This window comes from Podarcis gaigeae (assembly GCF_964106915.1).
Source record: "Podarcis gaigeae genome assembly, chromosome: 13".
In the NCBI taxonomy this organism is placed as follows: domain Eukaryota; kingdom Metazoa; phylum Chordata; class Lepidosauria; order Squamata; family Lacertidae; genus Podarcis; species Podarcis gaigeae.
The window spans coordinates 20,541,349-20,557,621 of NC_139689.1; the positions used below are offsets into that span (position 1 = coordinate 20,541,349).

Below are 16,273 nucleotides of genomic sequence, written 5' to 3' on the forward strand. Positions count from 1 at the left end.
CATTGAAAGCCTCTCAGGCAGAGAAAGATCTGGAGAGCCTTTTAACGGAGGGATGGGCTATTGTCCCTCCCACTTATTAGGAGGTGAGTTGGCTTTTGAGGACAGCAGCTGCAGTCAGGACTTCATTTTTGGGTGTGAAAACTGGAGTGACACAATGGGTAGAAAATAGGGGGGGGGGCAGCTATTTTGCTCCACTACAGACTTGTGTGTGGCCTTGGGCAAGTCACTTAGTCCCACCTCCTCATCTGTAAAATGGGAACATTCTGCCATGGCAAAGCTAAGCTTTAAGGCCATGCAGTGCTTCAAAAATTTTTAACCATCAGACCCTTTAACATGGATAACATTTCAGCATGCTTCTATTCCCATAGGGCTGTGAGCCAAGGGCTCCTAGATTTGTGACATGCAGCTTCAGAAAAGATGGGAGAAGCCCCCACCACACCTCTTTCTTTTCACACTTAAGCACTCTGTGCATGCTCTACTCTTGGAAGGAGGTGGAAGGGAGGATTGCAGGCCTTGCTTGTGCAAAGGGCGTGTTGCGCTTGGTGTGCGTGTGTGTCCCTGCAGATGGCTCAAAGAGGAGGCTTGCATTTGGTTGCCATAGTTTTCCTAAGGAGATCGAGAGGGTTGCTGTGAATGCTCCTATATCACCAAGCCAGCCACCCCAGTCCTCTGCCAGGCATTTACCGTATTTTTCTGCATCTAAGATTATTTTTTTTAACCAAAAAATTAGGTTTAAAATTGGGGCTCGTCTTATACACGGGTAGTGCTGAGGGTTGTTTTCTTAATTTTGAGTCTTATACATGGGGGTGTCTTATACACAGAAAATACGGTACATTGTGTGTGTGTGTGCATGAATGAAACTGCATCTCTGCCCCTTTGGCGACTCCCTCTCTCTTCTCTCTCTCTCTCTCTCTCTCTCTCTCTCTCTCTCTCTCTCTCTCATTCTGTGCTTGGAGTCTCTGCTTGGACTCTCAGCAGGTCTCCACTGTGCAATGGTTTTCTTTGAGCTCAGAGCTTGCAGTAAAATCTGAGGAGGGAGCCCTTGAAACCACCTCCAACAGGAGTGAATTAGAGCAGGTGAGGTGAAGAGGGGCACTCAGCTTCCTAATTCAGTGGAGGCTTCTCTATTAGGACAAATGGGGCATTGCCCACCAACCTCAGTTTGCCCTCAGTCAGTCTCCACCTGCCTGCCTTCTTACTTAAAGCTGGCTGTCAGCTTCCACCACTTCCTTAGGAAGAGCTCAGCGGGGGGGGGACCGGGGACCACAAATCTAGACTTGCTTGGTCCTTCCTCTCATTGGCTCTCTAGCTCCACCTACTGTTTGGGCCTCCTGCCTTCTACCCTGCCACTCCCAAAGGGCAGGGGCCACCACTGTCTGATTCCTCTGGAAGACTGGAAGGATCCAGTTGGTTTTATTGGGCTTAATTTGAGCCAGCTTTTAGGACTTTTCATGCCACCAGTCCAGTATCTCCTGAGGCAATTGATCTGGGCTTTGTAGTGGACAACTGGCCAGAACCCGCTTTCAGTGCCTAGCAAGGTTGGAGTGGTGAGAAAGAGCATTCCGAGCCATGTGAAGAGTGCTCCCCGCACCCCAGTGTCTTGCCAGTAAACAAACAGCCAGATACATTGCACCTGGGATTCAAAGAAGGTGATGTCCCAGAATCCCTTGATTTAAAATACATAAAGAAATCCAGCGGGTGAGAGGTTTGGGAAGAAGCCAGGTCTCTTGAGTCTTCTGAGACGTGTGGGAGCAAGTTAGAGCTGGAAAGAGAGTTAAGGTCGTTTTCTGATGCAGGGAGTGGGGGGGTGGGCTGAGGGTTAACCGGAAAGAGCTTAGTGACCAACAACACTGTTATTCTCAAGCTGGACATCTTTTGGGATTACATATTTAATCATGTTCCAAACCTAATCATATGTATTATGTATAGTGGTATAGTCTCTCTCTCTCTCTCTCTCTCTCTCTCTCTCTCTCTCTCTCTCTCTCTGTCACACAAACACACACACACTTTGAACACAAACACTTAAAATCATCTGAGGCATGTGGTGCCTTAAAGCAGGAATGGAAAAAACCTGTTCCCCTCCAAATGTTGCTAGACTCCAGCTCCCATCAGTCCCAGGCAGCATGGTCAGTGGTCATGACTGGTGGAAGTTGTAGTCGAAGAACATCTGGAAGGTTCTCCACCCCTGTCTTAGAGACTGGCAAACTTAGGCCTCTCTGGCACGACACATTTGAAGCACTGCGATTCCTCTTTAAACCTCAGTGGCTCCCCATCCCCAAGAAACTGAACCCTGGGAACTGTAGTTTGTTAAGGGTGCCAAGAAGAACTGACAGATCGCTTTGTGAATGGTAGCTCTGTGAGGAGAATAGGAGTATCCTAAGAACTCTCAGCAACCTTTAACAAACTACAGTTCCCAGGATTATTTGGGGGAAGCCATATGACCATTTTAAGTGATACGATACTGCTTTGAATGTATAGAAGAGGAGAAGAAGAAGAGTTTGGATTTGATATCCTGCTTTATCACTACCCAAAGGAGTCTCAAAGCGGCTAACATTCTCCTTTCCCTTCGTCCCCCACAACAAACACTCTGTGAGGTGAGTGGGGCTGAGAGACTTCAGAGAAGTGTGACTGGCCCAAGGTCACCCAGCAGCTGCATGTGGAGGAGCAGAGACGCGAACCCGGTTCCCCAGATTACGAGTCTACTGCTCTTAACCACTACACCATACTGTATAGCATAAGCTCACCTTGTTCTCCTGTTTTTGCTGCAAGAAGGCAACTACCCCTTGGGAAGTTGTTACAAACTCCTAAAGCAGCTCAGTGACTCACAGAGCAACCTTATGGACACTTATTTGGGACCAGAGCCCGTTGGAGCAGAGGCACTGTCTTGGGTCAAAGACTGGGGGGCCCCAGTGGCACAGCATGTGTGTGTGTCATCAGGAGGAGGCCTTGCTCAGTGCTACGCAGCTTCAATAGTGGCGGCACCTCCTCTCATGTTCTTAAGAGGAACCTGCCTTTCATGCTACACCACACTCAGCTGGGCATATCTGTCTCCTCCATTCCCTCAATATTGGGGGGGGGTGTCCTGAGCTGCCTGCTAATTAATATTGGGGGGCTAACACCCCCTAGAGTTGGCATGCCTGCATTAAAGTCAACAGGACTTCCTTCTGAGCAGACAAAGAGAGGATTGCCCTGTGAGATGTTGAGTTATGAGCCAGGGAGTTAAAAGCACTTTGTTTTAATATCACAAGAGAATAGTTTGAAGTCAGCCTACCTATCCCTTCGTAGCTGGAGCTCCAGAATGTTCCTGCAGGCTCAATTTAGTAATTTAGTCAGCAGGAACTCTGGGCTCCTCCAGGTGACCTATTTATTATTGAGCACTCATCCTGATTTGCTTGCACAAAGCTTAGGCCGTGGCTACGTCCAGTCTTTGTGGAGCATTTGTTCAGATCTGTTTACAGGGCTGTCATGATGCAACTGTGAACCTCCATCCTGCATTCCTCCTGATTTTACACATCTTTCTCATTGGTGATTCACCCACCCCACACATTTCAATGCATTTCCCCATCGCTTTCCAAATTGCAAAAGGTCTGTTGTTGACTTATAATTGGATCTGTCTCACTGGGACAACAACAGGGTGCTTTAATCCACTTTGAATGCAAATGCAAAGTTTTGTTATGTTCCTGAATCCGTCCCTCAAAAATCATGACTGTCCATTGGAACCTTCTGCGTTTTCCGGGATATGTTTCCATCCCAGCCCATCCCATCTTATATTCCATCTCTCTTTCATGATGAAACTGAAAGCAGCATGGATGTCTTTGCCTGGATAAATTCCTAAGCAGGCACTTACAAGATTCAGACCTCCTTAGCTTCAGCAAGATGCCTGCTGACCAAGCCTGGGGTTCAGATTTCAGGCAGGGGTGGGATTCAGCAGGGGCAGACTCTGGTCTTTCAAATTTCAGTGGCCACAATTCAGTGCCCTCCCACCTCTCACCTTCTGTGCTGCTCAAATCACTCCGCCATAGTTGTGATGCCCTGCGCGTCCACTAGGCTCAGCGCTCGGTGCGATGGAACAGCTCGCACTGTGCTAAAATCTGCCTCTGGATTCTGTGCCTCCTGCAGAAAGACTGCAAAGTAAGCTCCACTCTGTCCAGAAGGAATGACTTCTTTGTAGACCTGTATAGGATCCTTGCTGTGCTGTGTGGTTTGAGAAGCCAGCCCTGCATTGAACCCAGCTCTGCTCACAGAACTTTCCCCCCAAGAGTGGATCCCACCATAGAACGCTGCAGAAATTGTTCTTGAATTCCAAGAGCTTTCCTGGAACATTTTGAACCGTTAGCTTATTTGCAGCCATTTGGATGCCATCCGTCTGATCTGTTGCATACAGGCAGAAGGTCTAACCATTGATTTGTTTTATAATACGGATCTTGAGTATTCCTGCCACTTATTTTCCTTTCCCATCTCACATCTCACTAGGTGGTGGTAGGCCAGGGCTCAGCAGAAAGGCCTCAGACATGTTCTAACTCATTACTCCACTGGCTACCAGTTGTTTGGGGGGGGGGGGCTTGTTTGGCAGTCAGCCTGAAATGTTTGTCTCTGTGTTAATTTCTTTGAATAGAATGGCTGGCACAGCCATTGTGATGTAATTATGGCACTCTCTCTGCCGTCTCCACTTGGATGAGCTCTGTGCTGATGCCACACAATATCGCCTTACTTGTAAAGTTATGGCACAGTCTTAGTTGGGATGCTGAGTCCTTGTCTGTGCCTGCCCTATTTGCTGCCCCCAGAGGGAAAATGTCACCAAAATAAGACTTCAAAGCAGCCTGTCCACGAGTTCGACAAACTAACAGGCTGATTTTGTGATGTAGACTGAACATCCTGATTTGTGAACCTGCTCTGGGATTTCCTAAATAAGGAGTTGCGAATGTGGTACCTGTTAGTGGCATGGCACCCTTGAGGTCTTCGCTTGGCTCCCGCAAGGATGGATACCTTTTTCTCCTTTGAAAAATACATAGAGAAGAAGGAGGAAGTGGAAAGAGTGGTTCTCTTTCCCACTTCCTGTGTCAGCTCTATGTGTTTTTCATGGTGGCTCGGATGAATTCTGCCATATTCAACTTTTACACAGATCCCTTGGGAAAGTGAAGTGTGTTTCTGAGTACACACATGTCTATTTTCTGTCTCTTTGGGTGGAAGAATGTTAAGCAAGAAGTGACCAGAGTGGGTTGTGCCCATGGTACTTCAAAAAAATAATGGCCCTAAAAACTGTTGGTGACCCCCTGGTCTAAATTAAGAGCAGAATATAAACAACCCTAGTAAAAACAAGCATGGTTCACTTACCTTTATCCTATTTTGAAAAACCAACTTACAGAATTCATTGCCATGTGGTGGTGGTGATTCCTGGTTTAGGTGGCTTCAAAGCCCTGTTTGTCCACCAAAGCTAAATAGGCTTCCATATTCAAGGATAATATAACCTCCGAGGATTAGCCAAGCAGCTAGGGCAGGTTGTTGCCTTTAGGTTCTGCTTGTTTGCTTCCTGGAGGCATCTGCTTAGCCACTGCGGAAAAACAGGATGTTGGATGTGTTGTTTGAGTTTTAGCTGATGAACTGAAGACAACTGCAATTTATTACATCTGTATAAATGCACCTGTGAATAAATAATATTGCTGAAGAGGGAAAGATACATACTTCACTGGCTGTGCTCCTAAGGTCATAAGATGGCCCACTTCAAAGGCCCATTGCGTCCAAAATCCTGTTCACAATGGCCAACCAGAGGCCTCTGGGAAGACCACCGGCAGGACCTGAGCAATTCTCCCTACTTGTGATTCTGAGCAAGTGGCATTTAGAGTCATACCACTTCCAGTGCTGGACTTAGTACCCAGACATCATGACTCATGTTGCACAGCCATTGCCATCTTAGAACACGAATCCCCTTCAGGGGAGAAGCTGGCTTCCCCCTCCCCCACGTTTGTGACAGATATTCCAATTAATGCAGTTGCATTTTTATTCGAAACAGGGTAGTTTTAACTGATTGATGTAATCACCATCAACAACAATAATTTTATTATTTGTACCCTGCCCATCTGACTGGGTTGACCCTACAAAACATTACAAACTTAGTAGTGTGAGGGAAAGATCATGAATTACTAGGCAATTGATAAATTATTGTTCTTCAGTGGCACCCTACAATCTGCCTCCAGGAACAGGCTGGTGCACCCTGTCTCACAGTAGGGCCGGCCGTGTGAGACTGACTGAGTCCAAAGATCTGTTGTGTAAAGAAGGTGAACCTTTGCTGGAACAACCACCAGCTCAGCAAGGAAATGCTCTTCTCTGTCTTACCCCCCCCCCAATCTATTCCTTGACACTTCACAACGTGTAATGCGAGTGAGTGTGAGCCACCCACAAGGCAAGAGACTGAAACTGCTAATCTGGTAAGACATCTGCTCTTGGAGGGGGAAGAGACAGAGAGGGAAAAATGAGTCTGGGCCTTTGCCATCCACTCTGGCTATTACGTTCCTTGCTGTTTACAACATTAAGAGCAAGGTCTTAATGCTTTGTTCCTCTGTTCGAAGACAGTGTTCCCAACTTCCTGGATGAGATGTTCAAAGTAGTGCTGTTGAGACAAGAGTCAGGAGCCAGGCTTCATAAACCAAATAGTCACAAAACAAGCATAGGCAACGTTGATGATTAGGGGGTGGGGTGGGGCCTAATGATCCTCCAGAGGTTGTATGACTCAGGCTCCCATCCGCCCTACTCATCATGGCCAACAGACAAGCCAACAACATCCAGATGACCGCTGGTTCTTCTCCATCCCTGCGGAAGATACCCAAGTAATGTGCTGCTGCTGATACCTTCACACACAATGCGTGAAGCTGCAGCGGGTGAGATGGCAAGCTGTTCAGTGCTCAGAGCCTTAATGTTAATGTGCAGGAATTTACATGCACGTTCTCTGGAGATGAGATACACTCATTGACTTCCTTAGTGTTAATTGGGAAGGAGGTGGCTGAATCTCAAAGCATGACTGCTCTTGTGACTAGCCCTGGCAACAAATGGTAAAAGTACTTACCACAAAAGGGGAGCTGGGGATTACAGAGACAGTATTTCAATAGGGGTCATGATTAGAAAATGGGAACTGTCCCTTGTAAATAGGGTTAGCTAAAGTGTTTGTGGGACGCGGGTGGCGCTGTGGGTTAAACCACAGAGCCTAGGACTTCCTGATCAGAAGGTCGGCGGTTCGAATCCCCACAATGGGGTAGCTCCCATTGCTCGGTCCCTGCTCCTGCCAACCTAGCAGTTCGAAAGCATGTCAAAGTGCAAGTAGATAAATAGGTACCGCTCTGGCGGGAAGGTAAATGGCGTTTCCGTGCACTGCTCTGGTTCACCAGAAGCGGCTTAGTCATGCTGGCCACATGACCCAGAAGCTGTACGCCGGCTGCTTCCGCCAATAAAGCGAGATGAGCGCCACAACCCCAGAGTCAGCCACGACTGGACCTAATGGTTAGGGGTCCCTTTACCTTTAAAGTGTTTGTACTGGAGCAGGCTAGGGATTGAAAGCGAGGGCCCTGTGGGTCAAGGGTTGCATGTACCCCTCAGCCTAACTGCAGGAAAAACCTTCAGCCTCATTTTGTGTGTGAAGGGGACACTAGAAGGAGAGAAATAGAGAAGGAGGAGGGGATGGTGGAAGAAGGACTGGCAAGAGTGAAGTCTCTCATCTGTCAGCCCACTGGGCAGGGAGAAAGAAGGGTGTGAAAGAAAGGGGTGGTGGGAAAAAAGTGATATATATAGAGAGAGAAGGGTTGACACAGAGAGAAGGATGTCGGAGGGAGAGAAAGTAGTGGTACACAAAGAGACGAAGAAGGCATGAGGAAGAGAGAGAAAAGCGGTGGCAGAGAGAGAGAGAGAGAGAGAGAGAGAGGAAGGAAGGAAGAAGGAGCCTCGCCCACTCTTCCTCCTGGTCCTGCCAACCTCTCAATGCAGGCATGTAGCCCCTCCCTGACCATTGCCCTCTTCCCCGAGGGAATATGGCTCTCAACAGGAAAAAACAAGGTTATTCATCTCTGCTGTAGACGCTGAGCCCTGCACCCCCAACAGAAAAAGGAGTTCCTTCCATAGCTACGCGAATTGCATGCTTTCCCCACCCCACTCAGAGTTTTATTGTTATGCCTGCCTTAAAAACAATACTAACTCCAGCACTTAAACCAGGCGTGAAATAAGAGAAGGTGCTTTTGAGAGGGGGGAGAATTTAGTTTGTGAATCTGATTCCCTCCCCTGCACACCCAAGTCAATCAGCTCAAGAGAGGAAGCGAATTCTCCTAGAGGGGGGGGGGGAATGGCCAGTTTTTCCCCACCCCCACCTTCAGTCCCTCCCTCCCAGCAAAGCTCTCCCTTTCTGACAGCCTTGTGAAGTATGGATGAGCACACTGGAGGACGGGGAGTGAAGCCGAAGCTGACAGGAAATCTGGGGACAAGTTGGAAACAGGCCCCCGGGTTGGGAAGGCGTCGCTAGAGCTTGGGGGAGAGGGGTGTCACTGCGCATTTGTCCAGGAAATGAGGGGGGGGGGAGGGAGGGAGAAAAAAAAGAGGGTTGATCTCAGGACACACTGTTGCATAAACAGGAGTTCTGGAAATCTGAAAACACACGCACACAGACCGAGATCCCGCAATTAGTCAGCTTAATAAATAAATGTGGCAAATTAAGCAAATTAGATTCATTTTCTTTAATGTGCCTCATTTTATCTCCTCTCCCTGCCACTGCCACAAAATGGGTGGGGGGAGAGCAGGGGGCTGAAGGTGTGGAAGCGAGTTACAGGTGTTGACCAAATAACTTACAGTATGGGGGGGGTAGTATCACAAGCGGGGAGAAGGCTCTGTTGCACCCAGGGCCTGCTTTCAGGCTTGTCACAGGCATCTGGTTCTCTGGCCTGATCCAGTAGGTCTCTTATGTTAACATGGACCCAAGACATTTATTTGAGAGTCCTGCCATCTGCCTGGGAAGGAAGTTCCTGTTGTTTGTGGGGAGAGGATGCAGTGGCAAAAGGAAACCACTCTGTACATGCTCAGAGGTACATTCATTTCTCATATCATATTACAGTGGTACCTTGGGTTACAGATGTTTCAGGTTACAGATGTTTCAGGTTACAGACTCCACTAACCCAGAAATAGTGCCTCGGGTTAAGAGCTTTGCTTCAGGATGAGAACAGAAATCGTGCTCTGGTAGCGCAGTGGGAGCGGGAGGCCCCATTAGCTAAAGTGTTGCTTCAGGTTAAGAACGGACCTCCAGAACAAATTAAGTTCTTAACCTGAGGTACCACTGTATTTCATATGTTTCTCTTAAAAAGAAAAGGCAGAGGCAGAGGCCTGGCCGCAGATAGGAAAGGTTGGTGCTAAATGAGTATGCATATGGGGAAAAGATGGTGTTGTGGAACCAAGATCAACAGGACCCACAAGAGATGTTTGTTTCTGCTTAGAGAACTGTTTGTACCACATCACATTAACAGAGTTTCTAACCTAGGACTAGAGCTGGCTGATATATTGATATATCGTCCCAAACCGGTTTGAAATCCATATTGTGATATCAGTGTCATAATTCTGAGCTGGCAATGTATTGCAAATCATGGTGTGTGGGTGTGTGTGTGTGTGTGTGTGCGCGCTATGCAGAAATCACAATGTGGGGAAAAACGTGAAGCCAGCCAGTGCATCTACAGTGGTCCCTCAAGTTACATATGCTTCAGGTTACAGACTCCGCTAACCCAGAAATAGTGCTTCAGGTTAAGAACTTTGCTTCAGGATGAGAACAGAAATCGTGCAGCGGCAGCAGGAGGCCCCATTAGCTAAAGTGGTGCTTCAAGTTAAGAACAGTTTCAGGTTAAGAACGGACCTCCAGAACGAATTAAGTTCTTAACCTGAGGTACCACTGTACCTAGCTCCATCCTTAGTTCAGACATTGTGATATATCAGTATATTTTGATGTTTAGCTGGTGGTACATCAAGAAGTTGAAAACCAGATATCACCCAGCCCTACCTAAGACCCATTTACTGCAGGTACTGTGATCCTTTGGGGGCAGAACCCTGCCTCAGTGGTAGAGCATCTGCCTGGCATGCAGAAGGTCTTGGGTTCAGCCCCCTGCATCTCCACATAGGGCTGGGAGAGGTTCCCTCCCTGAAGAGCTGCTGGCAGTCAGAGTTGACAGTACTGAGCTGGGTGGATCAATAGTCTGACTCCATAGAAGACACCTTCCTGTGCAGCTGCAATGGCAGGATGCTTGGAGGGTGTTAGTTTGGGAGCACAGAAGACGCAGGATGCAGTTTCTTAGCAGGTCTGGGTCTGTTCAGCGCCTGGATGAGAGATTCCCTGGAAGAACATTTGCTTCAGTGTTGCCATGGAGGAAAGGTGAGGCCCAGACCTGCTTAGCTACAGCAAGGCAGCTGCATCGCTTGCCTCCAGACCATCCCCTGGTAAAGACATGAATCATCTCCTGCACTCAAGCATCCCTTTCTCTGCACAGCAGCTGCAAGGTGTTAAATCCTTGCTTCTGAAACAATGTCTGGAGGATTTGGGCTGTGGAGAAGCGCATAAGCTGTGCCAAGCCCATCTGTGAGCTATCAGAGGTGGGGAGGCAGAATGAGTGTGGCAGGTGGGTGACAGACTTCAGGGCCTGTCATGCGAGGCGGACACAGGAGGTGGAGATGGGAAGGGCAGGAGCAGAGAGCGCAGAGCTCTCTACTAATAATAAATAGAACATCTGTCAGTCCATCGATTTCTTTGTGTCTTTCTGGCTCCACAGACGCCGTTTCCCTTCAGTTCAGTTTCTCCATCAAAACTGAAACAGTATTTAAAAGTAAAATTGTGCCTGATAGACTGTGAACATCACTGCTCATGGCAGTCAGAACAAGCCCACACAGCGTATTTAAATAACTGGATCCCTTTCACTTATAAAAATAAATAGTGTCATTTATGTAATAACATTTAAAAACCCTTCTTTCTTTTGAATCTATGGAGAGTTAAATGCAGCTCCCATTTTCTTTTCCTTAAAAAAAACCCTAATATCCACCCCTCTCTATCAAACATCCATCCTTTCATGTGCATTGAACTGTAATTAACTCTTCCTGCACACAGTAGCCCATTTCAGATGGAAGGATCTCAGTGAGTAAAATAAACCATGGTTTATTGGACCACGAATAACCATTGTGTTTGCATGGTCCCCTTCCCTGCTCTTTCCACCACATTTTTATGCAACACGCCTGAGGTTTGCTAAGCCAGATACACATTATATCTGAAACAGGAACTGCTTTAAGCCCTGCCTATAAGCCAGGATTGTACAGCATGGGTTGTATTCAGTTCTACTCAAAGTAGACTCCTAAGTTAATCAAGGTCATTAACTTCAAAGGGTCTACTCTGAGTAGGACTAGCATTTGATGTATTATTATTATTATTATTATTATTATTATTATTATTATTATGGTGGGAAGCAGCATCCGCAATCAATACTAACAGCAGATCAATTTTATCTATCTATGTGGCTGAGCTGGAGTCTGAAATGCAGGCTTTCTTGTTCACAGCTCTTTCTCATAACCACTATAAGCACATATAGCTTCTGTATAATAACCAGGCCAGTAAATTTCCCCGTGAATGGCTATCAGAAACAGCGCCCTTAAAACCCCCAATCGAAGAGTCAAATCACAGCTCTCTCCGTGCCTCTTTCATGTTTTCCTTTCAGGCACATACAGAATGGGGGAGGGAAGTTGATGGTGTTGTTTTTAAAGCAGACCGCGAGTCTTGAGTTCAAATGCTGACGCCAGGAGCAAGTTGGGCTTGAACTGTGCTCTTTTATTCATTTATTCGGGTGGCGGCTGCTGCTTTCGAATCCCGAGGCCGTTCCGGCCTATTTGTCAGGAGATAAACGGGAGTGTCCAACCAAGAGAAACGGCCTGTCAGTCTGATGTGCGGAGAGACGGTGGCCAAGCGCTGGGGATGATAATCCGAGGCGGGCGCTCCCTCGGGCTCCCTCTCGCCCTCCGCACCCAGCTCTTTTCGGTCCTCCTTAATTATTTAGAGTGGAAATCATTACCACTCCAAAGGGATCTAGGGAGAAGGCCATTTTGAGTGGTTTGCACCGTGGAGGCGGGGCGGGAGGGCTAGTGAGTTAAAAGGGAGGAGAGTGGCTGGGAGCCAGACTCCGATCTCCCCTGGAAAGGCTAGGTAGTAAAAGCAGGGATTGGTGTGGGAGGGTGGGAGGGATGGCTGCACTCAGGACGCCTGGGTTCTCTAGATGGAGTGTCTTAAAAGGGGAGGAGGAGGGACAGCTCTCTGCTAAGGCGATCAATAGCGCACTCGTCCATGCCCGCCGGGCGCTGCTGCTCTCCAAGGTCCTGAAATCCAGCGCTGCGTCCCTGCGTTACGTGCCTGCTTGCCGGCCTGATTACGAGGAAAGTCCCCGAGGGGCTGCCGCCCCCTCTCTCCCTCCCTTCTCGGCAAGCTGTTGCCTTTCTGTCCATCAAGCGTCAGGGGAGATACCCCCGTCCAATCAGCGGCTTCCCTGTCGCGGGAGTCCGTGCGCCCCGGCAGCTGCGTCTTCCTTCCCCTCGCCAAACCCTCATGAGGCAAGATGGCTCTCAGCAGAAGGGAACATCTTTGTTTTTGAGTGAGGGGCGTGTGTGTGTGTGTGTGTGACAGAGAAGCTGAGAGAGAGGAGACTGGGAAGGAGAAGCAACACGCCCCCATTCTGCAATGTAGATACACTACAGCCTTTTGCAAGGATGGGGGAAGCCAGATCTGGCCCTCCACACCTTCCAGTGTGGCCCTCGGGAATCTGAAGCCACACTCCTTAGCAGCCCTCGCTTGCACTCTCCTCACGAGTGCTTTTGCCTGGCTGGCATGTGTCTTGATAGGATAAGGATTCACGCTTGCCTGGCAGGAGGATAGAGATGGGGGGGGGGTGCAGAAGCTAGCTAGAAACTGTACAAATATATATATTTCATTTTGCCTCCCAGAATGCAGCCCTCAGGCTAAGGTTTCCCAACATTGCCGTTCTGTTGGATGAGAGCACAAGGATCCAGGCTCCTGCTTTCAAACAAAGTATTATTATTGTTGTTATCAAGATTTGTATACCACCCCTATATCCATAGATCTCAGGGTGGTTCACAACATAAAACTGCAATATAAAAAACACAAAATATATAATGAAAACAAGAACAAAAACAAACCAATAACGTCAATTTCCACAATCTGCTGCACATAGTGCTGGCCACAGATGGCCTCTCAAATTGAAGGAAGAGAAATGGTGGGGGGCGGGGGGGCACAGACATTTTCAGTGATTTTTTTTTCCAGGAAGAGGATGAATTATCCCAGTTTCTTCAGGATGGGGGCTCACAATTAGCCATGGCAGTATCACAGCTTTTCTCTCCCCCCCGCCCATGCCAAGAGTTGTCTTCTTCTTCTTCTTCTTCTTCTTCTTCTTCTTCTTCTTCTTTTCTTTTTGCTGCTGCTGCAAGTGCTAACCATGTAGCCACCATTTCCCACCCTCCACAGTGCACTGGACCTAGCAAAGCTCAGGGCATTGTGTGCTTGGGGGTGGTAGCCACCCACCCACTCACCCAAAAACATTAATATAATAAAATAAATCATGGAGAATATTCAGAGAAAATTCTGCAGTACTTTGGCTTTCTTTTTCTAAGGCTCTGAGAAAGAGGAGAGGGTGTGTGTCAGAGATTATACCCCCAAAAATGCATTCTGAGAAACTTTAGCTCAGAATGACCTAATGCATTTCACACCCACCCCCCTGCCCAAATATCTCACATCAAAACACAATTCTGCATAGGCAAACCTGGGGCAACTGATCCAGAAAACCAGAGAACCAATGAGCGAAACCGTTTATGGTTTTATCCATGCGCTCATTTTACCTAGTCCCCCCCCCCATCTCATCATTGTATTAATCCCCCAGATGTATTTGTAAATCATCCTCATTACATCTCCTCTCGCCCTTCTCCTTGCCCTGCTAAAGGGAGCAAAGCAGTCCTTTTCAGTTTATCTCACAGTAAAGCTGGGGGTTTTCCTTTGTGTTTTGGCAAAGTTATAAAACAACAAAGAGTTTGGTAATAATTTACACAGGGGTGGTAATTTTAGTTCTTCTGGAACAAATCAGGACAGAGTCTTGTGATGCCTTAAAGATGAACATATTTATTAGGATGTAAGCTTTCATTCACAGTGACAGCCTACCGTACTTCATCAGATGCAACTCTCATTCATAAAAGCTTCTACTTGAATAAATGGATCAGTCTTCCAGATGCAACAAGACTCTTTGCTGCAACAGATGAATGCAACTGCTTCCCTGGACACCGTTACTAAAGTTATAGTCAGCAGGAGACTGATTGAATTTACTTTCAAAATCACTGGGAAAAGCAATGAATGAATGAACTAATTATGAACGGATGGAAACGGAAATGAATGAAAAATAAACAATAAAAATGAATAATGGATTATTATAACCTTGTACACCTCTAAGCTTATTCAAGAGAGAAGACAAATGCCTTGGATGGCTGCCTTAAAAGATCATTTGGAAGCTCTAGCTAGCTCAGAATACAGCAGCCAGCTTATTAACAGAGACTTGTAGAGCCACCCACATCTTGCCAGAGCTTAAAGATCTGCGCTGGCTCCCAGTTTCTTTCCAGGATGCAAAAGAAATACTGAAAACAATTACAATAAACACAGTCAATAAAACCTTTTTAAAAAAAATTAAGCATAGGTCTTGCAGATCCTGCGCAACTAAAAGAGGCCACAAATACTTGAAAACCTTTCAAATTAAGGGCCAAAAGCCTGGAAAAACAGGCAAGTTTTTGCACGGTGCCTAAAATATATATATAAAAAGTGTTGACAGGCAAGTCTCCCTGGGAAGAGCATTCCACAAGTGGGGAGCCACCACTGAAAAGGCCAGTTCTTGCATTGCCAGTCTCCAGACCCTGTGTGAAGGTGGCACACAGAGAAGGGCCTTAGATGCCAACCAAAGGGTCATATATAGGACCTCACAATTTCTTACAGCAACCTTAGCTCTGCTTGGATGTTCTTCTCACAGTTATGGAGAACACATGAGCAACAAAAACAGGACTGTGCTGAGTGATTCCCCCACTCCAGCTTGCATCCATCTGTCTATCCATACAGTGCAAATGAGGAGCCTTTGTGTGTGCAGGACTCTGTGAGAAACCCTGGGGTTCCAGAACATGTGGCTTTCTGCACCCCAGAGGTGTGGTACCTTTTTAAGCTTGAGGCTTGATAATTCCTTTGTCCTTCTCAGATAATGATTCTTGTTTGACTACATGGGGGGCAAGGAAGGGTAAATGTGTATGTATGTGTAGAAACAAGCCCACTGTACAAAGGTGATGTTTCTTGCACTTTCAGCTTTTGCCTCTGGCTGTGCCCGTCACTGGGCCTTGGGAGGTTGCCCAGAAGAGAACCTGGACCTCGGGCTGAAAAAGGTCATCCATCCCAATCTTAGGTGATGACAGTGTGACCTATTAAGAGATGCATTGCAGAGCTCCAGAACGTGGACCTGTTTACAGCTAGGTATAAGGTATAAAGGGACAAGTCAAAGGCTTGATGAGAAAACAAAGAGAGGATCTGAAAAGGGAGGAAGGGACACTACCTTAGGGAATGGGGTCAATGGTGTTAAACTGTACAGGGTGGTTTTGTTGTTGCTGTTTTTAACTGATTACACTTGCAGCAATCATCAGTAGTTAACAAATTAGCCTTTTCTCCCTCTCTCTCATCTTCCAGGTTCCACAATGAATGCAGCCCGGAGGTCAGCCAAGGTGGACTCGGAGGTGACAGAGTCCCAGATGGAGCCGTCCCTCAACGCCACCGAGATGCCCACCAAAGAGAACGTTTTTTCTGACTTGAAAGACAAGTTCATGAACAAGCTGAGCGACCTGCCAAGTAGGTAGAGCTTGAGCGAAACGGGCTTGAGAGAGCATCAAGATATTATACAAACAATGCCTAATCTAGTTACAGATAGGTAGCCATGTTGGTCTGTCATAGTATCTGAAGAAGTGTGCATGCACACGAAAGCTCATACCAAGAACTAACTTAGTTGGTCTTTAAGGTGCTACTGGAAGAAATTTTTTTTGTAATGCCTAATCTATTTGAGTCGCATACGCTGGCATTTCTTGGCACTAAAATGAGGGTTTGGTTTTAATTTTCGCACAGAGAACGCACAAAGATTCTGTGTGTGTCCTCTAATTCCACACAAGTGGAGCAAAGGAAGCTTGCAGAATGTACTACTGAAATACC

General features: G+C 47.1%; 1 protein-coding gene across 1 annotated transcript in view; it reads left to right on the plus strand.

The window, feature by feature from the left end:
• Positions 1 to 16,273, plus strand: part of SYT5 (synaptotagmin 5) — a 28,899-nt gene that overhangs the window by 2,689 nt on the left and 9,937 nt on the right. Inside the window, exon 2 of the mRNA XM_083707963.1 lies at positions 15,761 to 15,919. Within this exon, the coding sequence (XP_083564089.1) occupies positions 15,769 to 15,919 (151 nt within the window). The 5' untranslated portion in view covers positions 15,761 to 15,768. The remainder of the gene's footprint in view (positions 1 to 15,760; positions 15,920 to 16,273) is intronic.